General features: G+C 37.0%; 1 protein-coding gene and 1 long non-coding RNA gene across 2 annotated transcripts; both read right to left on the bottom strand.

Annotated features, from left to right (window-relative positions):
• Positions 1 to 13: 13 nt before the first annotated feature.
• On the bottom strand, positions 14 to 16,245 carry LOC138900975 (uncharacterized). The gene is made up of 2 exons (XR_011412395.1): positions 16,088 to 16,245; positions 14 to 287 (listed from the first exon to the last, which is right to left on the bottom strand). It is a non-coding gene; the product is annotated as an uncharacterized lncRNA (long non-coding RNA).
• Positions 16,246 to 17,170: 925 nt separating this feature from the next.
• LOC104087057 (AT-hook motif nuclear-localized protein 9-like) lies at positions 17,171 to 18,604 on the bottom strand. Its single transcript, XM_018767668.3, has 3 exons — positions 18,337 to 18,604; positions 17,403 to 17,470; positions 17,171 to 17,308 (listed from the first exon to the last, which is right to left on the bottom strand). Exons 1-3 carry the CDS (start codon positions 18,602 to 18,604, stop codon positions 17,171 to 17,173), a joined length of 474 nt encoding a protein of 157 aa, XP_018623184.3.
• Between the last annotated feature and the right edge of the window lie 1,428 nt (positions 18,605 to 20,032).

Raw genomic sequence — 20,032 nt, 5'->3', positions numbered from 1 at the left:
TGAAGTATAGATATGTATGTAAAAACCTACTAAAATCTCAACAAATATTAGATTTGAATCCATAATTTTAACGGTATAATTAATTTTGTGCAAAATTGAACCCATTAAATTTCAATCCTGGATACGCCTCTGCTCGGAAGCTAACATGATCATTCTTTCTCCAATTTCAAAGGAGGCAATGGTTCAGAGTTTTCTTCGTGGGGATGGTTCAAACTCACCCCTTGAGGTTCAGATTGCTCTGCTTAATATTTCCTTTGTGTGTTTTCTTTGAATGTACCGGCAATAACCTATAAAAAAGAAAAGATTTAGTATATTAATATATGAGTTTATGCTTGAACGCTAACACTGTAAATAATTTTTATTCTATCAAGTTAAATTGACCTACAATAACAGGTAATTCTCCTTATCAAATTTAGATGGCATGTATCAAGGACCTAAATAGTCCAATCTTCATACATTAAGGACCATTTTGATCATTTTCTCTTTAATTTACTATTGACAATAATTTAAGGAATAGGAAGAGCCAAACTAGAGCTACTTAAAAAAGTGTAGAAGCATAGGAGAGATAGGTGAAGGGGGCTCTAATTTCTCTCTTCAATTATTATATCCCCCTAATATGGCCCCAACCTCACCCCTTGTACTGGACCCACTCCCCTTACCACTACGAAAATCGACCTACTCAACGAATCTCACGGTACACCAATGGATATTGAAGCTTCTTCAGTGAAGAACTGCTTCAAAGAAGTCCTAGCGGACAACCACTTGACAATGTCAAGCGTCTACCACCCAAGTTACCACCAAGTGGAGGCAGCTCTGAAAGCTCCATTGGAAGAAGAAAATGCTGAGGAAATCCTCCTAAACCATGACCAAAAAATGAGAATCTATAACCATTGGAGATTCTCAGTGATCATGAAAGTATTTGGGAAGAAAATTCCCCATCACCTACTCAAACCAAAGCTACAACAACTATGGTGCCCCAGTGAGCACTTAACGATCATTGATTTGGCCTGAGACTTTTTCATAGTGAAGTTTCAAGAAAAAGTTGACATGGAAAAGGCCCTGCATGGGGCCCATGGTTCATTATAGGCCATTTCCTCTCAGTCCGAAATTGGGAACCCAATTTTATTCCGAAAAAGTCCAAGATCCAATCAACCGCCTTATGGATCAGGCTGCCTCAATTACCCACCGAGTTCTACGACAAGGAGATTCTAGAAAGAGTGGGAAGGAAAGTGGGAAAACTATTGAAGATCGATACCTGCACATCTGTCATTTTCAGAGGCAGATATGCAAGGATTTGCATCCAAGTCCCTATAGACATCCCACTTAGAACCTCTGTTGTAATTGGAGAACACAGGCGGCAAATTGAATACGAGTGTTACACTCCATATTTTTGTACGTGAAAATACGTCGTAACTCAATTGATGTAAGCTCACAAATACGATCCTCTTTGAATGTATATAAAGTGATTTAATGTTATTACACCTCGTACTCCAGACGCCACTATCATTATAGGATTATCTAATGTAAGCTCAAAAAGGACGAAATTCTTCTACAAGGATAAGAAAGGTTTATCGAAGTTTTGAGTAAGTTAAGATGAATAAGAGACTTGTTAATCATGATTTAAATGGGTTTAAAGTCATGATATGACTATATATTATGTTTGGATATAAAATATAAAATTTGAAAAAAGTCGGATTTAAGTTGCGAAAAAATCGAGCTAAGATTTGCCTTGTAACGAGCCGTTTTGAGAAATTAAATTCGTAAGCTTTATGATGTCATTTTGGGATATATATCATACCAAAATGAAGGTATTTGAATCTAGTTTCCAATGGTCTAAACCATTTATTCATACAATATGGGGTAAAGAATATGGATTTTTAAAATAGGGTCACCAAGTCATGTCGCCGCACTTTGGAGAAACTAGCAGTTTATACGTCAGGTTGCGAGGCAGTTTTCTCCCAATATATTGAGAATTACAGGGATATATTTATATGGAATTAAATTCTCATGTATTTAGTTTCTCACTATGCAAACCGTTCGTCAATACGATATCGGTGTAGAGAGATATTTGCATTTTTGCGAGACTGCGTAGTAAGCTCGTATACCCACTTGGTCGGGGAGGGGGGGTGAACTTCACTTGTTCTTATCTCATTTTTGGGATGAACTTTGCTCATTTTTCTTCATCCTTACAGCATCACACTCATCAAACCCTCCCAAACAATTCCCCAAAGTCTCCAAACAAATTCCAAAAAAATATACCATAATCAAATATCAAAGTTAGACTAAGTGAATAAGAAAGTCTCTATGGTATTGTGATGTGATTAAGGGTGCTTGTAAGCTAAGGGAAGCTTTGTTTTGAATTTTTTCAGATTATTTAAGCTATGTATAATACCATATTTTTTGGTATTAATCTTATCTATGTGTTGGTTAAGTTATTTGGATGAAGATTGCAAGATAACACTTGAAAGGGGAAGAGATGTTGTTATCTTTTGTTGGGTTGTTTTAAGGCTATATACATATATATATATATATATATATATATATATGTTGTTATGGCTGAAAAATGGTAAAAATAACTTTATTATGATATGGTTTCTATTGTTATGCATGTATATACGTTGATCAAGTGAATTGATGAAAGAAACATATGAAACTTGAGATTACAACTGAAGATTAGCGTAAGTCACTTCTATGGTGTTGTATTAACATTGAGAGATGTTATAAGCTAAATGTAACTTGGATTTCGACTTGAAGCTACTGTAGGAGGTATGTATATTGTGTTCTTGTATGTGCTTAAGGTTATCTTATCTTGACATTGATTAAGTTAAATGGATGGACTAGACATAAACTAGTGAATAAAGTTGCTAATTGAGGATAATTAGAGTTGTGGATTATTTTCTTTGTTATAAATATATGGTATAAGGCTGGAATAATTGATGAATGACTTCATTATCATGTTAATGATACTATTTAGTTAAAGTAAGAAGTCTATAAGAGGTGATATGGGGTATACGGATTCCAATTAGAGCTTGTCGCTCGTCGTGAAGTAGTTGTGACTTGTTATTGTTATATGGTATCTTGTTATTGACAATTATGTATTTCTCGATTACTCTAGTCGTTGTTGTTGGTATATGGTATTGGATGAGGCTCTTGTTACAGGGGAGATGCTACCCAAATTTACGTAAACAAGCTACCAGTTTAAGTTGCGGACTTAGCCTTTACTCAACACTGATTTTGAATCATCTTTCATGTCTTTTATATACCACTTTCATGCCTTACATACTCGATACTTTATTTATACTAACGTCCCTTTTGCATGGGGATACTGCGTTTCATGCCCGCAGGTCCCGATAGACAAGTTGAGAGTTCTCCTAGTAGGATATTAGCTCAGCGGAAGGTGTTTGTGCACTCCACTTGCATCGGAGTTTCCTATTTGATCAGTATGATTTGGACATGTATTGATTGGTATGGCTGGGCTTTGTCCCGACCTTTATGACATTTATATACTATTAGAGGATTGTAGACAGATGTCATATATATGGATACTTGTATGGCCTTATCGGCCTATGTTTTGATTATACAAATAATCATGTCGGCCTTATAGGCTCATATGTCACATGTATAAGTTTCTATATCATGTCGGGTCATCCTATATTTAGTATTCCCTTATGTTTTATTCTGGTTATCCCATGACGGCCCTTCTGGCCCATTTACCCATGATGGTATGATAAGAAAAATATGTTATGTTGGTACTCGGTTGAGTAAGGCACCGGTTGCCCGTCGCGGCCCTACGGTTTGGGTCGTGACAAAAGTGGTATCAAAGAAGTTATGTCTTAGGGATTCTACAAGTCGTGTCTAGTAGAGTCTTGTTTATGGGTGTGTTGTGTACCACACTTATAAGCAGGAGGCTACAGGGTATTTAGGACTGTTACTCTTTCTTCTTACTCTAGATCATGTGGTACAGCTCAGTTGTAAGAATTCAAACTCCTAAATTTTATTTTATTTGTAATACAACGATACCTACATCTAGAAAGACAGTTTGTAAGAGATTGAATATGGTTGTGGAAGATTTAAGTCAAAGAACTCGATTTTGCATCATGCTTATGATGAGTAAATGTTAGGTCTTCAGCGGATCATGTGTGTACTAAGATGTGCAAGCTTCTTGATAAGGAACCCTAAGGCAAGAATATCTATCCACTCATATGGTAAAAAGAAATAAAAGAATCGGAAGGTAGACGCCAGTTTGAGCAAGTAAAAGAAGCAAGATGAAGAAGGGTACGAGGTACTTAGTTAATGAAGATTATCAGTATTTACAATTCAGGCAGAGAAATATAAGCATTTTGAGTTACCTTCAACAGTAATAGAGGTATATACAATTGACCACACCCATCTCAGTTATGCCCTATGGGAGCCAACTGATATAGTTTAAAAGAAGGATAGGATATAAAGATCCAGCTGGGGTTAGAGTAACCCAAAAAATGGTGTATGGATTGTTATCATTAGCTAACATTTCTGAAGGATAGTGCAAAATATGGTAATAGTTCTCCTTGCGACACATCCAGATGGTGCACTCTAGAATTGTATAGTCAGATATGAATACCGGAATGTTCAAAAATTTCAGAAGATAGAGAGTGGAATCCTAGAAGAAATAAATATGTACCTTAGTATGACTCCATCCCCTAGTAAAAAAAAGGAGAATGTTAGGCATACCGAAGAGCCAGTGAGATGAAGCAAGGGGGGCTAAAAGTGAAAGAATATTTTGTTGAAGTTTTTAGAATAAAGTGATGGACAAAAATATTAGTCGGAGAATAAGAAGAGAGTAAATGAAGCATCATGAGTAAGATGTGATAAATGAGTGATAACAGTAAATCAAAATATGACAGGATGATAGAGTGTATAGTCAAGTGAAGGAAAAGACAAGAGGTGACAGGCCTTGAGGCAATAAAAGAGTATAAGCCATAAAGTCATATCCCTATTTCGATAAATGAGTTTGTGACTCCAATGTGCTTACCAGAAGGAAAAGTTAAACCCCTAGAGTAATAGAAATCAGTATGGGTTGATGAACAAGATAAACTAAACATGAATTAGGGACCAAAGGATTTTATAATAGTCGGCATTGTGAGAATTTCATAGATAGCATTCCGACAATTATAGAATGAAAAACAAAAGAATAACCTTTAAAGTTCATTCAGGAAGACGCTTCCCAAAAGCAAGCACGATGAGCAGAGTTAAGCTTAAGGGACTAAGTGTGCCAGTTACACTAAGTATTACCCTTGTGCGTAAGAAATTTAATTATCCCTGGTATAGAAGGATTACCGCAAGGCGAGTAAGATGTTAGTGAAGATGTGGGGGGGAAATGCCAAAGATGAAGAGGTAAATATGGAATAGTAAAGGAAGAATGATGTAAAAAGTGAAAGGAATGGGATTGCATTTATTCAGATCCTACAGATATGATATGAATCCAGAACATTATGCAAGCATGACACCGGGGAGAAGCAGTAAGGGTTCCGTACCTGATGATATTGATAAATAAATGGGAATGAACACTTGATACATAAGGAGCTCGTACGAGAGGTAAGTTAAGACAAAAGACATAACCCAAGAGTGGTTACGCATAATGTAGATATGAGAATGGACCAACGAGTAGTCTGTCGTTGATTCAGGAAGAGCCTTGTTATGGCTAGACAAGAGGTCATAAACAAATCAGTAGATCATGCAAGATAAACGTAGTGAACCCCAGCATAGGGAATTCAGTCTCTTTTATACGAGATCGCAATCACAAATATTTTCTGATAGGAGTTGGGGTAATTAAAGGTACCGTATAAGTGTTACGGAAATAAGAGAGAGTTCTACTAAGGAGATAATCAAAATTTGAGTTCAAAAGTAACCCTACAAGCACAAGGTCACGGAGGTATATAACTAAGGATATTTGTAGGCGAGTAAGAACATCGACAATTCCTTCGGGTATATAATATAATAAACTCGCAACTTTACAAGAGCCAGAAGGTATCCTTAAGTACTACAAAGAAAGACTAGCTGAGGAAATAAGGAAGTAGGCTTCAACTTAAGCATAGTGACATAAAGAAGAAATGATCTTGTAACAACAGTCTCACAACAACATTGTATGCACTCCATAAGAAAGTGGCACCTATCGTGGCTAATGAACGGGAAGAAAAAAATCAAAAGGTAATATTCAAGATCATATGGGTTGTATGGAATTCCAATATGTGTGGGAACTAAGATAAGTCAAGTATTCATGCAACAAGTGGCAGAACGACTAGGAAAATTCATTGCTTACGTTTAAAGACAACTGAGAAGGCGCGAAAGAAAATCTATGGTGCTAGCAATTTAAAGGAAGATAGCGAGTAGTATAAATAGATATGTGTAGGTCGCAAGCTAAAGTATGATAGATCGACAAGGTTTTAGGTAGATAATAGTAAGGATATGAAAAGGTGAGTAAGAAGGTGAACATGTAAGGCCTCAAGATTAAGCCCGTCAAAACAAGAGAGTTGATTGTTTCCGTAAGTTATAGAAATCTCAGTATAGCCTTAATGAATGCAAAGGAGTCTAATACTAGTAGTAATGGTGATAAATAAGAGGATGACGTTTAGGCCTTTGATTGAGTAACAATTTTGAGAAAAGGGATTTCATGAGTTGCGCGGGATTAGAACCCATATGATGAATCACTTTGGGATGCTATGAAATACGATTATTGAAGTATAGTATCGTCCCTAGGTGGATCAGGCAAATCACTTCAAATGTTCTCCGATGAGACGTGAGCCTTAGTGACAATGTATTATGTAAGAAGTTTCAAGTTACCAGTGGTAGATTATGGATCAACATTAAGGTGAATCAACAATGGATGGATAAAAGTTACAAAGTATGAGATGAGATTAGGTCGTCATTCTTAATATGAACAATAATGAGGAAGAACTAAAGGACTTAGATTTATACATATAGGATAAGCAGCGAGAGAGTAACCTGGAGGTGGGTAGCAGACCTAGGTAGTAATAAACCGAAGTAAGTGTTATGGTATGGTATAACCTACCTAGATGTAGTAAATCCATAAGCATAGATAACCAAGGCTATGAAACGAAATATAGCAATAGTAGTAAGTTCGGCAAATTATCAAGCAAAGAACTTCAGTACACCTATATATGCCCCGAGGAACATCTTATCATATTTTTGTATATGTACACAAAGTGAGGCCAAGAGATTGGCAAAAATCTGGAGGAAAAAGGAGAGAAGATCTGGTCATAAAAGGACAAAGTCATACAGGCTGCATCACAGAAAGTAGTCAAAGTTACGAGATTGAAAGGATTCCGACCACAAGTCGTGATAGGGGAAGAGGCCTAAAGGGGGGAATGCCCTAATCTTTGAATTTGTTCACGGAATAATTGCCTAGATGGTAAGGACAATATTGAATTATTTGCAAGATCTATAGGCTATGAGACTGATAAGTACATCAGTCAACATTCGAGGACGAATGTTCTAAAGGGGGGAATAATGTTACACCACATGTTTTAGTACGTGAAAGTACATTGTAAGTCAATTGATGTAAGCTCGAAAATGATATCCTCTTTGAATGTATATGAAGAGATTTAATGTTGTTACACCCCGTACTTCAGACGTCACTGTCATTATAGGATTATCTAATGTAAGCTCAAAAAGGACGAAATCTTTCTACAAGGATAAGAAAGGTTTACTGAAATCTTAATAAGTTAAGATAAATAAGATACTTGTTAATCATAATTTAAATGAGTTTAAAGTCATGATATGACTATATATGATTTTCCGATATAAAATATAAAGTTTGGGGAAAATCGGATTTAAGTTGCGAAAAAATCGAGCTAAGATTTGCCTTGTAATGAGCCATTTTGAAAAATTAAATTAGTAAGCTTTATGATGTCATTTTGGGACATATATCATACGAAAATGAAGGTATTTGAACTTAGTTTTCAACGGTCCAAATCATTTATTTATACGATATTGGGGTAGAGAAATATGAATTTTTAAAGTAGGGTCGCCAAGTCACGTCGCACTTCGGAGAAACTGGCAGGTTTATAGGCCAGGTTGCGAGGCAGTTTTATCCCAATATATTGAGAGTTACAGGGAGATATTTATATGTAATTAAATTCCCATGTATCTAGTTTCTAATGCTGCAAACCGTTCATCTATTCGATATCGGTGTAGAGAGATATTTGTATTTTTGCGAGACTACGTAGGAAGCCCCTATGGGACCCACTTGATCGGAGCCCGACCTTCACTTATTATTATCTCATTTTTGGGATGAGCATTGCTCATTTTTCGTCCTCCTTACAGACTCACACTCTCCAAACCCTCCCAAACATCTCCCCAAAGGCTCCAAATAAATTTCAAAAAAATACACCATAATCAAACATCAAAGTTAGCCTAAGTGAAGAAGAGAGTCTTTATGGTGTTGTGATGTGATTAAGGGTGCTTGTAGAATAAGGGAAGCTTTGGTTTGAGGTTTTCCATATTATTTAAGGTATGTATAATACCCTATTTCTTGGTATTAATCTTATCTATGTGTTGGTTAAGTTATTTGGATGAAGATTACAAGATTACACTTGAAAGGGGAAGAGATGTTGTTATCTTTTGTTGGGTTGTTTTAAAGCTATATATATATATTTGTTATGGCTGAAAAATGATGAAACTAACTTTATTATGATATATTTTCTATTTTTATGCATGTATATATGTTGATCAAGTGAATTGATGAAAGAAACATATGAAACTTGAGATTGCAACTGAAGGTTAGCGTAAGTCACTTCTATGGTGTTGTATGGACATTGAGGGATGTTATAAGCTAAATGTAACTTGGATTTTGACTTGAAGCTACTGTAGGAAATATGTATATTGTGTTATTGTATGTGTTTAAGGTTATCTTGACATTGATTAAGTTAAATGGATGGACTAGACATGAACTAGTGAATAAAGTTGCTAATTGAGGATAATTGGAGTTGTGGATTGTTTTCTTTGTTATAAATATATAGTATAAGGCTGGAATAATTGATGAATGACTTTATTATCATGTTAATGATACTATTAAATTAAAGTAAGAGGTCTATAAGGGGTGATATGGGGTATACGTATGTAATGCTATCATATCATCTGTTCATAGGTCTCATGACATTCCGAGAGATATTATTGACTTACTTCATTATGCATTGCATTCATTTATATATGTATATTGACCCATAACTAGATGGTGTTATATACGTGTATATTATATGTATATAGGATATGGGGAAAGGTTATGGCGTTATATACGCACCACAACCTGATCAGCTGGTATACGTTGATGATTTCGCCCATAGTGGCTGAGATGATATGATGGGATGCCCTTAGAGGCTTGATGATGTTATGTATGCATATAGCTATGCATGGTATGACATTTATACGCACATGCATGACATTATAAATTTTTCATGATTCACAAAGTTATTCAGAATTACAAGTTGAGTTCTTTACTCCATGTTTCTTTCATGTCTTTTATATACTACTTTTATGCCTTACATACTCAGTACTTTATTTGTACTGACGTCCCTTTTGCCTGGGGATGCTGCGTTTCATGCCCACAGGTCCCGATAGACAGATTGAGAATTCTCCTAGTAGGCTATCAGATCAGCGGAAGGTGTTTGTGCACTCCACTTGCTCCGAAGTTACCTATTTGGTCAGTATGATTTGGATATGTATTGATTGGTATGGCGGGGCCTTGTCCCGATCTTTATGATATTTATGTACTCTTAGAGGCTTTTAGACGATGTCATGTATATAGATACTTGTATGGCCTTATCGGTCTATGTTTTGAGTATACAAATGATCATGTCGGCCTTATAGGCCCGTATGTCACATGTATAAGTTTCTATATCATTTCGGGTCGTCCTATATTTAGTATTCCCTTATATTTTATTCTGGTTATCCCATGACGACCCTTCTGGACCATTTACCCATGATGGTATGATATGAAAAATATGTTACATTGGTACTCGGTTGAGTAAGGCACCGGTTGCCCCTTGCGGCCCTGCGGTTTGGGTCGTGATAACGAGGGGGAGGGAATCATGTGTAAGGGGTATGGGAGGATAGGCCACACTACGAGGAAGTGCTTGGCTACACGAACTCTAGAACCATCGGAGAAATCAGAATCATCCACGGCAGAACCACAACCAAAGGGAGGCAGTGACTGGATAACAGTGGAATTCCCGAAACGAACCAGAAAGAAAGCAAGAGCATACTAACCACCAAAAGAAGAACACACAGTTGAGAAGGCAGGTGGAAGGGAAAACATGCTTGTATCGTCGGCGACAGGTAAGTTTGTCGTCCTTAGGGACTTGGGGGAAAGTGAGGTCAAGGTTGAAACCTTAACGGGCCAAAGAGCCCAGGCTTAACGAAAAGACAATAGGGCCAAGACTTTGAGCCTAGATGGGCTAAAGGACTTGGGTCGGGAATGGAAAAACCTTGACCGAGTTTTAAACCCATTTGAGGTTAAGGCATTTAGCCCACAACCTGGGCATGTGCCCAAACCCAACACTAAGAATGACCACATGAAGCCCACACGCCAAAACCAAATATGTTGCTCTCTGAAAGAGAACGTGTTCCAAGGGAAAGTGGAAACTGCTAATAGAGGTAAGTTTAATATACCTGCCTCTAACCTAAAAATGATACCAGACACCTTCTCTAAGGGTCATATCATGGGGTCCACGACTGGGGTCAAATCCACAGGTGATAGCCTCAGATTTGCTGAAGAAGAAAGAGAGCTTCTCTCTCTGAGAGAACTACCCACTCTGAGCTCTACTTCTCCTCTCCCCTCCCACCTCATTGACCTTTCAAATGAATTGACAGTACCCATCACCTCCGAAAGATTTGTAGTGATGGGGAAACTTTGTGCACAAAACCCAACTAAGGCAAATGAAGCCTTAAAAACTACTGAAGGGATTCCTTCTACAATCCAACACTCTTATACTCCCCTTTACTCCTATGGTAAAAAATTAGAACAACATGCAAACTCCCCCCCCCCAAACCCAGAACCTAGAAAGGGAACCATTGCCTCTAATGGTAACAATAGCCCCACTACCACCAGACCACCTTCCCACTTCTTGGATGGAAATGGCATTGCAGGGAGCAGCCTTTCCGCTGACCCTCTCAATAGGGTCCTTGTCAATCATTGTGGTAATCCAGAACCCTCATTACTTAGCTAAGATAGTCATTGCATGCCTCAATCATTCAATGTTGAACTATGGGCACCAATTGTGGCTGGTAACCTTGGTACAAGCCCAGGTTGCACTCAGCCAACAACCAATAACACCAAACCAGCTGAGCGCCTTGATGGATCAGATAAGCCATTTTTCCCTTCTTCCCCCTAATAACACCAGGGGAGGATATTGTAAGCCCCGCATTCTCCCAATAGACACCAACATGGACCACGACCCCACCATCAAGGGAAACTAGATGGCAGGATCAAAAAAGGTCCAAGAGCACCTGCAAGCCTCCAACACAGAGCTGGAGGCCCTGTTTACAAAGTTGAGAGTACCAAAACAAAGGCAATGTACTACAACAAGAGCAGTTAATAGAGTGAAAAGGACCTAGGGGATAAATGTTTATCGCACTATGCCCAAGGAGCATGAAACTGTGTGGGGTAAGCCTAAGGTTAGCCTCAAATCCAAACTCAGGAGACTCAATTGTAAGACTAAGCCTAGTTCTGATACAGGAAGACAAACATCTCAGCTCTGTACAAGTGAACTTGGAGGCCAATCATGTGAAAAGGGAGGCTAAATGCCTGAAAAGGAAGTCCCCACCACACAATAAGATGTTAATGAATTTTATCATTTCCAATGCTAGGGGTGCTAACAGTAGTGAGTTTAGGAGGCACTGTGCTGAGATGGTCAAAATGCACAAGCCTGCTATGTTATTCCTCCTAGAAACTAGGATGGCTGAGCACAAACACTTAATTCATGAACTAGGATTCTCTGGAAAAATCCAAAGCCCAGTTATTGGCCTGTCTAGGGCATAGTCATCATGTGGAAGGATGATCTACTCAAAATGGATGAAGTCTTCACCACATCCCAGGGCATTAATGTCATGTTCAAGGTAATAATCCCATCTTCCAACTTTGGCTTTTCATTGTTACTTATTCTAGCAACACTTATGCACTTAGGACAAACCTCTGGCAGCAGCTCAGAACTATCCCTGATACCTATCAGGGAAGTTGGCTAGTAGGGGGACTTCAATAAAGTCCTGAGAGATAGAGACAAGTATGGGGGAATTGCATCTCTGCTCTTAGGGCTAATCTCTTCTGGCAATGCATAAATCAATGTAAGTTAATTGACCTTGGTTTCAAATGTAGCAAATTTACCTGGACTAATATGAGATATAGTAATAAGAGTCGGTTAATCCTGAAAAGACTAGACATGTGTCTTGCTAATGAGGATTAGATCCAAGAATTCCCTTTTAGTATAATTATCCACCATTCTAGAACTCACTCTGATCACTGCTCTATGCTAATAAATCTTGGGTTCAGGCCCATCAGCCTCTCTAAACCATTTAGATTTAAGCCCATGTGGTGCAACCACCCCTCCCCCACCAATGTGGTGCAGCAAGCATATGAGGGTAACTGTAACCTACTTGAGAGAACTACCAAATTCCGAGACCAAGTTACTACTTAGAACAAGATAGTCTTTGATAACATCTTCCATAAGAAGAAACATCTTCTAGCTAGGCTAGGAGGTATCTAGAAATCCAATGCATATCCCTTCAGCCCTTACCTTCAACATCTAGAGTGTCAACTCCTAGAAGACTATTCAGTCATTCTGATAAGTAAAGAGGAATTATGGAAAATTAAATCTAGGATAAACTGGCTAATAGAAGGAGATGCTAATACAAAGTTCTTCCACACCTCCACTCTCAACGGGAGAAGAAAGAATAGGATTCTGGCCCTCCAAAATGAGGCAGGGGATTGGATAGATGACCATAAGGGAATTGAAGATGCCATATTTCAATTCTACTCATCCCTATTCACCACTGATCATCAATCTTCTACCAAGGGTAGAGATACCACCCCTTACGACTCTCACACCTTTTTCACATACGGATCAGAACATTCCTAGTGCTCCCTTGAGGAATAGTGAGATAAAGATTGCTTTATTCTCATTCAAACCTTTCAAAGCCCCTGGGCCTGATGGCCTATAACCAATGTTCTACCAAAAGTACTGGAATGTCCTTGAGGGTAAGGTAACCAACTTTTGTAAGCAGGTCTTCCACACCCTTGAAATGAACCCTGAGGTTAACACTACCCATCTGAGCCTAATCCCTAAATGTGCAAATGCAATTGTGATGAAGAACTTCATACCTATTGGCCTATGCAATACAATATACAAATTGATCACTAAAATCATTGTTAACGGAATAAAGCATACACTGCCCTCTATCATAGGCCCTAGCCAAGCCAGCTTCTTGTCTAACAGGAGGACCTGTGATAATGCCATTATTGTGCAAGAATATATTGGTCACTTTAAGAAAATGAAAGGTAGAAATACCAACATGATCCTAAAGATTGATCTGGAGAAGGCCTTTGATATGTTAGAATGGTCCATTATCGGAGACACACTACTTTTCTTTGGTTTCCCTAGCAGCAGCACCAAGCTGATTATATCCTGCATTTCCACCAGCTCTATCTCTGTGCTTGTCAATGGGAGTAGAACTGAGTACTTTAAGCGTAGTAGGGGCATCGGACAGGGAGACCCTATGCCTCCCTACATCTTTATCATGTTTATGGACAGACTATTCAGAAGCATTGATGCAAAAGTGCAGAATAGGAATTGATTCCCTATCAAAATCAATCAAACGGGGCCAAAAATATCCCATCTCTTTTTTACATATGACCTCACTTTCTTTGCTATAGAAAATACCAAGAATTGCAATACCATTATATAAAGCTCTCCAGGAGTTTAGATGTAAGTGTGGCCAAAAGGTAAATAACATCAAGTCCAAAGTTATCTTCTCCACAAACTGCCACTAAGAGGAAGTAAATAGACTAGCTAGGATATTGACCATTAAACTCAGTCTCTCTTTTGGTAAGTACCTAGGCTTTTCTATCTTTCACAAAAGACCCACCAATAGAGACTATCAGTTTATTATTGATAGTATGCAGACTAAGTTTGCAGGTTGGAAAACCCATTTTATGAATATGGCTGAGAGGACTACATTAGCTAAATCCTCTTTTGGGTGCATCCCTGGCCATGTCATATAATACATTAAGCTCCCAGCTCATATGTGCAACCAAATTGACAGAATTCGGAGAAATTTCACATGGGGTATCACTGCAGCTAAAAGAAAAATGCACCTAGTTGGGTGAAAAACTGTGACAACGCCTAAGGAGGAGGGTGGCTTGGGAATGCAGACAGCTGGAAACAGAAACATTGCCACCCACACTGGCCTGGACCAGAGGATGTACAACAATACCAATGCCTTGTGGGGCAGGGTTCTTTTTCACAAGCATTGTACTAGCAGGAACCCTTCTAGGCACATTGCCTCTAGGACTTGGCAAAATGTCAAAATGGTTGGTATGTTTGTAGTAAGGCTACTAGGTGGGTAGTACATAAAGGGGATAGAATTAACCTTTATGGTGACAGATGGATCCCTGGTATGGATACCCTTAGGAGTATTATCAGTGGTCCACTCAACAGGGGCGAGGAGAGTGTGAACGTAGGCTCATGCTACAAGTAGGGTCACTGGGACATTGGTAATATCTCTTTTGACCTCCCTCAGGAGGTAGTTACTACTATTAATTCTATCTTTGTTAATCCTAATTCTGGGAATCTGGATAGGATGGTTTGGAACCAAATTGGTAGTGGCCTCTTCTCAACCAAAAATGCCTATACCCTTATAAGAAGTCTGAATCATCATCAGGATCACAACTCTGGGAAAAAGTTCAACTGGGTTTGGGGCCAAAAACTGCCAAACAAGATAAAATAATTTCTTTGGTTAGTAACCCATTCTAGGCTCCCCACAACTCAATATCTCCACTCAAGGGGTATGAATCTTAACCATGTGTGCTTCTTCTGTAACAAAGAGGAAGAAATCACTGAACACCTGCTCTTCAGATGTGACAATGCTAACCAGTGATGGCAGAAGTTAGCTAAGCAAAGACATTCCAACCTCAGCATTCCAAATATTGTAATTAGTCAAACAAACTAGGTGCACACTCTTAACGAGGTAAAGCGCCGACCATTCAATGACATACTCAAATGGAGGCACTTAATCCTTTTCTGCCTTTGGCAAATATGGATAACCAGGAATATCAACAGTTTCAATCATAGTAAGTATCTCATCCCCTTTAGAGTGGCCATTAACAAGGCTGCGGAATTCATGCACATAGCAATAGGACGAAAAGAGCCCAGACACAGTACTATTGTCTCTATTAAATGGCAACCCCCAGGGAGGGGTTGTTACAAGCTAAACACTAATGATGTTTACCATCAAAAAGATAACACAGGGGGAATAGGAGGGGTAATTAGAAACAACAATGGGGATTGGGTAGCAGGATACATGAAAAAAATCAAGTGCACAAATACCCTTCATTATGAGCTAATAGCTTTCTTGCATGGCCTAAAAAGGGCAATATCAAACAATCTAGTACCCTTAGAGGCTATTGTGGACTCGACAGAGGTAATATAATGCATAAACAATGGTCATCTGATATATGACCCCCTGATTTGTGAATGCGGGTCTCTCCTAGCAGCGCTGGGCCATCCACCAGTAAATCACATATTCAGAGAGACAAATAGGGTGGCGGACAAGTTGGCAACAGAGACAGGGAAGCAGTTGGGAGCAGGAATCAACTTTTTGGTAGTTCATCCGGTGTTTGTCAATGAAGTAATATGGGCAGACACTTTAGGAACTATTTTTGAAAGAAACGTTAAAAGTTGTAATATTGTAAATGTAGCTTTGGACTACTCACGGTTTGGTATGATGGGCTTAACTTCTCAACAGCCCAATGAAAGAACAATCTTAACTTAGTATTATAAATATATTATCCTTTTGACCAAAAAATATTAGAGCTACTTACTTGAACTTTTCCAGCAGCAATTACTGAACCACAAACAAGGCCACCATAGACAATTCCTTCAGCATTTGCAATGGACATTTTAAGCTGAGCAACTTCGCGACGAACACCCAATGTTTCAACAGTTACATGTGAACCTTTCACATACAAGATTTCATAGATCCCCTGCAAATATATGGATGGACCAAATATTATTGTCATATGCTGCAAAAGTAGGTAATATTTGGTATAAAGGTCAAAGTTTAAATTTCGGTTGCGAGTAAGTTTTTTCCCTACATTTTCTTGCACTTAGGAAGCAAATGTCATTGTTATATTATGCAATAACAAAATGAGAGGCGAATCCAAAATTTTAAAAAGAGATGAATGTATTATTACAAAGAGATGAATCCAGAATTTATATTTGGTTGGTTCAACCTATAGGTTCTTACCATGAATTCATTACCATTTAGAAACTATAGGTTCTTGCAATTTTAATCATTTTGAACATATATACATATCTCTGTATAAAAAAATGTTGGGATCATTGAACCCCGTTGAATATATGCTACATCCTCCACTACTATTAGCTTAAATATAGACATTTAATTTAATTATATAAAATTTTGCAATAATAAAAGGAGAACAAGAATTTTAATGTGTTAGATTTGGGGATTCTGAATGAATAAATCAAATAAAAAAAGAAAGAAAACGAAAAACACTTAATTAAAACACAAGTGGTGAAACTAGACATGCCTACAACCATGAGATTTGAACTCCTAACTTCAATTGAAAGGTTCACCGAGCAATCATTGTATTATATGACTATTTGAGCTTGGCTGCACACATATATATTTAAGTAATTTTAAAGAAGTATAACATTGTTATACATAGTATAGGAAAAGGAGTATAGGTTCACGTGCACCATGCTCCTCCCTATAGATACACACCTAAACAAAACAGTGGAGATGCGACCATCAAGGTTGTGATGGGATAGATATGATTCCTTTACCCCTAATAAAGGTCTCCGATTCGGAAAAAAAAACTTATAGGGAGCGCTTCCTCTTTTAATGGTCCTTACGGAAATTGTTGAGAAAAAAATACTAACAACTAGTTACTTGCCTCACATTTGAGGATGCCACCAATTGAATGACCAAGATCAACCTTTGAAATGGTCCCAGTGGCTGAAAAAATACACACAGATTCACCATTTATTTTACTCAATGACCAAACTTTTTCAACAAGATCCTGCAAAAAATAATAATTAATTAATTCAGTGATTATAGTTCTAAGGAATCAAAACATTAACAAATTATTGTATTGGCCATCAAATATATCTTACTTCCCCAGGCTCCACTATAACAACAGCAGGAGTGAACTCACTCCCCATTGTTAGTGCTGCTATCCCACCTTCACCAAAAAACAAAAAAAAAAAAAAGCAAAAATAAACAATATTATTATTCTTATAACCATTGAACATATAATCACATATTCTTTTAGCAATCAATTGAATGATTACTTTTCAACAAAAAAAAAAGTGAACGATCAACATTTTCTTTTATAGGTCATGTCGATTACTCTGGGAGAATATTTAGTAAAATAATTTGTTTACGCTGTACCCCATTTAATTTGTTGAAACTACTCGGACCCAAAAAAAAAAAAAGGAATTGAAATAATCAGACCTATACCTCCTCATAGTTTATGACTTTATGCCTATCAACTTCTTTAATTTCCTTATGATTTTGAAACTACGTACTAATAAAATACTCATTTTTTAACAAAAAGATTTGTTTAAAATTCATCCTCAAATACTAACGGAAAGTAACCAAAATTCTCTAAAATTACTTCTTTCCAAGTAATCAAAAAACTTATTTCCTGTCTCTCACCCGATATTCAGTACCTTCATTGCACTTCAACTAATCATGATTCACGCGTATGGGTTTTAAAGGAGGAAGTGGAATTTTCTTATTCCCCTATGACGATTATTTATGTTCTCATGGCTCAAACTCGAGACTCTAGTTAAGGATGGAGAGATCATATTCATGGCACCATAATCTTTGATGTTTAAAAAAATTAAATAGGTAGTTCGGTGCACAAAACATCTCACGTTCACATAGGGTCCGGGGAAGGGCCGCACTTCAAGGGGTGTGATATAGATAGTCAACTCTAATGCAGACATTAGTGGCTACATTTCTACGACTCGAACTCATAACTTGTATCGGACAGGATAAAAAAAATTATCACAAGATACTAGAACTTGTAGAGAGAAAATTCACCTTGAGAAGCTAAAACTTGTAGTAGATTAATTCTATTACCACTACCCAAAGGCCTTCCTCTACCTCTCTTTTTCTGACCATTCACTGGTTTAGGATTTTCCTCTTCAGTCACCACCTCTGACTCCTTTCCCTTTTCATTATTATTATTATCATTGCTTATTAATCTGTCTTCAATTACAGATTCTTCCATTGGTATTTGTGTCAAGGGCTTCACTTCATTTGATTCCAATGATTGAGCAGAAAAACCATTGCACTTCATGTCCTCCATTAATAATTGTAGAGTACTTTTAGATTGTCTAGAAATACACCTGTGAAATACAAAAGCAAGAAAAAAAATTGTTGTTTATGAATAATATATACATATAAAAAGAAAGTGTATATATCTCGAGTGCTTAAAGTGGGAATCTATACAATATACAATGAATTTGAGAGAATCTATCTTGTCTAGCTCGAACTTTACATGTATGCATGTGTGAAAAAAAATTATTGTTTATAAATAATACGTATCTCGAGTGCTTAATTATTATGGGAGTCTAGACTAGACACAGTGAATTTGATAGAATCTGTCATTGCCCAGCTCGAACTTTATTGTATGCATATGTGGAAAGAAATTATTACGAATAATACCTATACAAAATAAGTATCCCGGGTATGCTTATTGTTGTAATCTAGACTAGACACAACGAATTTGACATAATCCATCTTATCTAGCTCGAGTTTTAAATGTGTGTGAGAGAAAAAAATTGTTGTTTATGAAAAATACATATACAAAAGAAGTATCACGGGTATGCTTACGGTAGTAATCTAGACTAGACACAATGAATTTGACAAAATCCATCTTATCTAGCTCGAGCTTTATAATACATATACAAAAGAAGTATCTCAAGTGGGAATCTAGATTATATTAGACACAGTAAATTTGACAAAATCCCATCTTTTCTAGCAAACTTTACATATGTATTCGTATGTGGAAAAAAATTGATGTTTATGAATAGTACACAGACACTAACTTTAAATTTTACATTTACCAATAAAGTATGTGCTTACAAAAAAACACAAATACACACACCAAAACCAACACACTTACAGCAATGAGGAATGAAGAATTTAACTGTGGAAAGAGATGTAAAGGCTAACCTTGCAAAGTTTTATGAACCGTCAAAACCTGGTGGTAAAGAGGAAAAGTTTTCTTTAAGCACAATTATAAAGGATTATTATTCATTTATTTCCAGATTACACTTTTATGGTTTTTCCTTAATTTTTTCCCTTATTGTTCCTTATTTTTAAATTGAAAGGCAATTAAGAAAAATAAAGAGAAGAAGTAGAGGATTGTTGGACTACTTTTACATGTTGTAATATAATTTAGAAATAAAAATAAATAATGGAAAAATTAATAGTTAAATATAATTACTTTTGATGATTTAATTCTGAGATTCTAAATGGAGATATTAACAAATTTGTGTCATGTCCTATTAAGCATATAAATTAAAATGAAATCTTCACTTTTAACAACCTTGAGAAAAACAAATCTTATCAGATTACTTAATAAATATAGCCATCTAGCTAAAGACCTACTCAGCATATCTAGTGAATGAATGTATATTACTATTGATATCTCATTGTTCTAAATTTGAAATATATAATACATTTCATAACTGATTATTCCAAGTTTGAAATAATTTCACTATTGGCACCT

Source organism: Nicotiana tomentosiformis, chromosome 11 (assembly GCF_000390325.3).
Source record: "Nicotiana tomentosiformis chromosome 11, ASM39032v3, whole genome shotgun sequence".
NCBI classification, from domain to species: domain Eukaryota; kingdom Viridiplantae; phylum Streptophyta; class Magnoliopsida; order Solanales; family Solanaceae; genus Nicotiana; species Nicotiana tomentosiformis.
This window is presented reverse-complemented; position numbering and strand designations above follow the sequence as displayed.

What these genes read in the sequence shown, in the direction of transcription:
- LOC104087057 (XM_018767668.3), bottom strand. Translation starts at nt 18,604, where the DNA reads ATGGAGGACATGAAGTGCAATGGTTTTTCTGCTCAATCATTGGAATCA. An exon ending in ACAAGTTTTAGCTTCTCAAG is followed by an intron (nt 17,471 to 18,336) that starts GTGAATTTTCTC and finishes TTTTTGGTGAAG; the next exon opens with GTGGGATAGCAGCACTAACA. An exon ending in TTATAGTGGAGCCTGGGGAA is followed by an intron (nt 17,309 to 17,402) that starts GTAAGATATATT and finishes TATTTTTTGCAG; the next exon opens with GATCTTGTTGAAAAAGTTTG.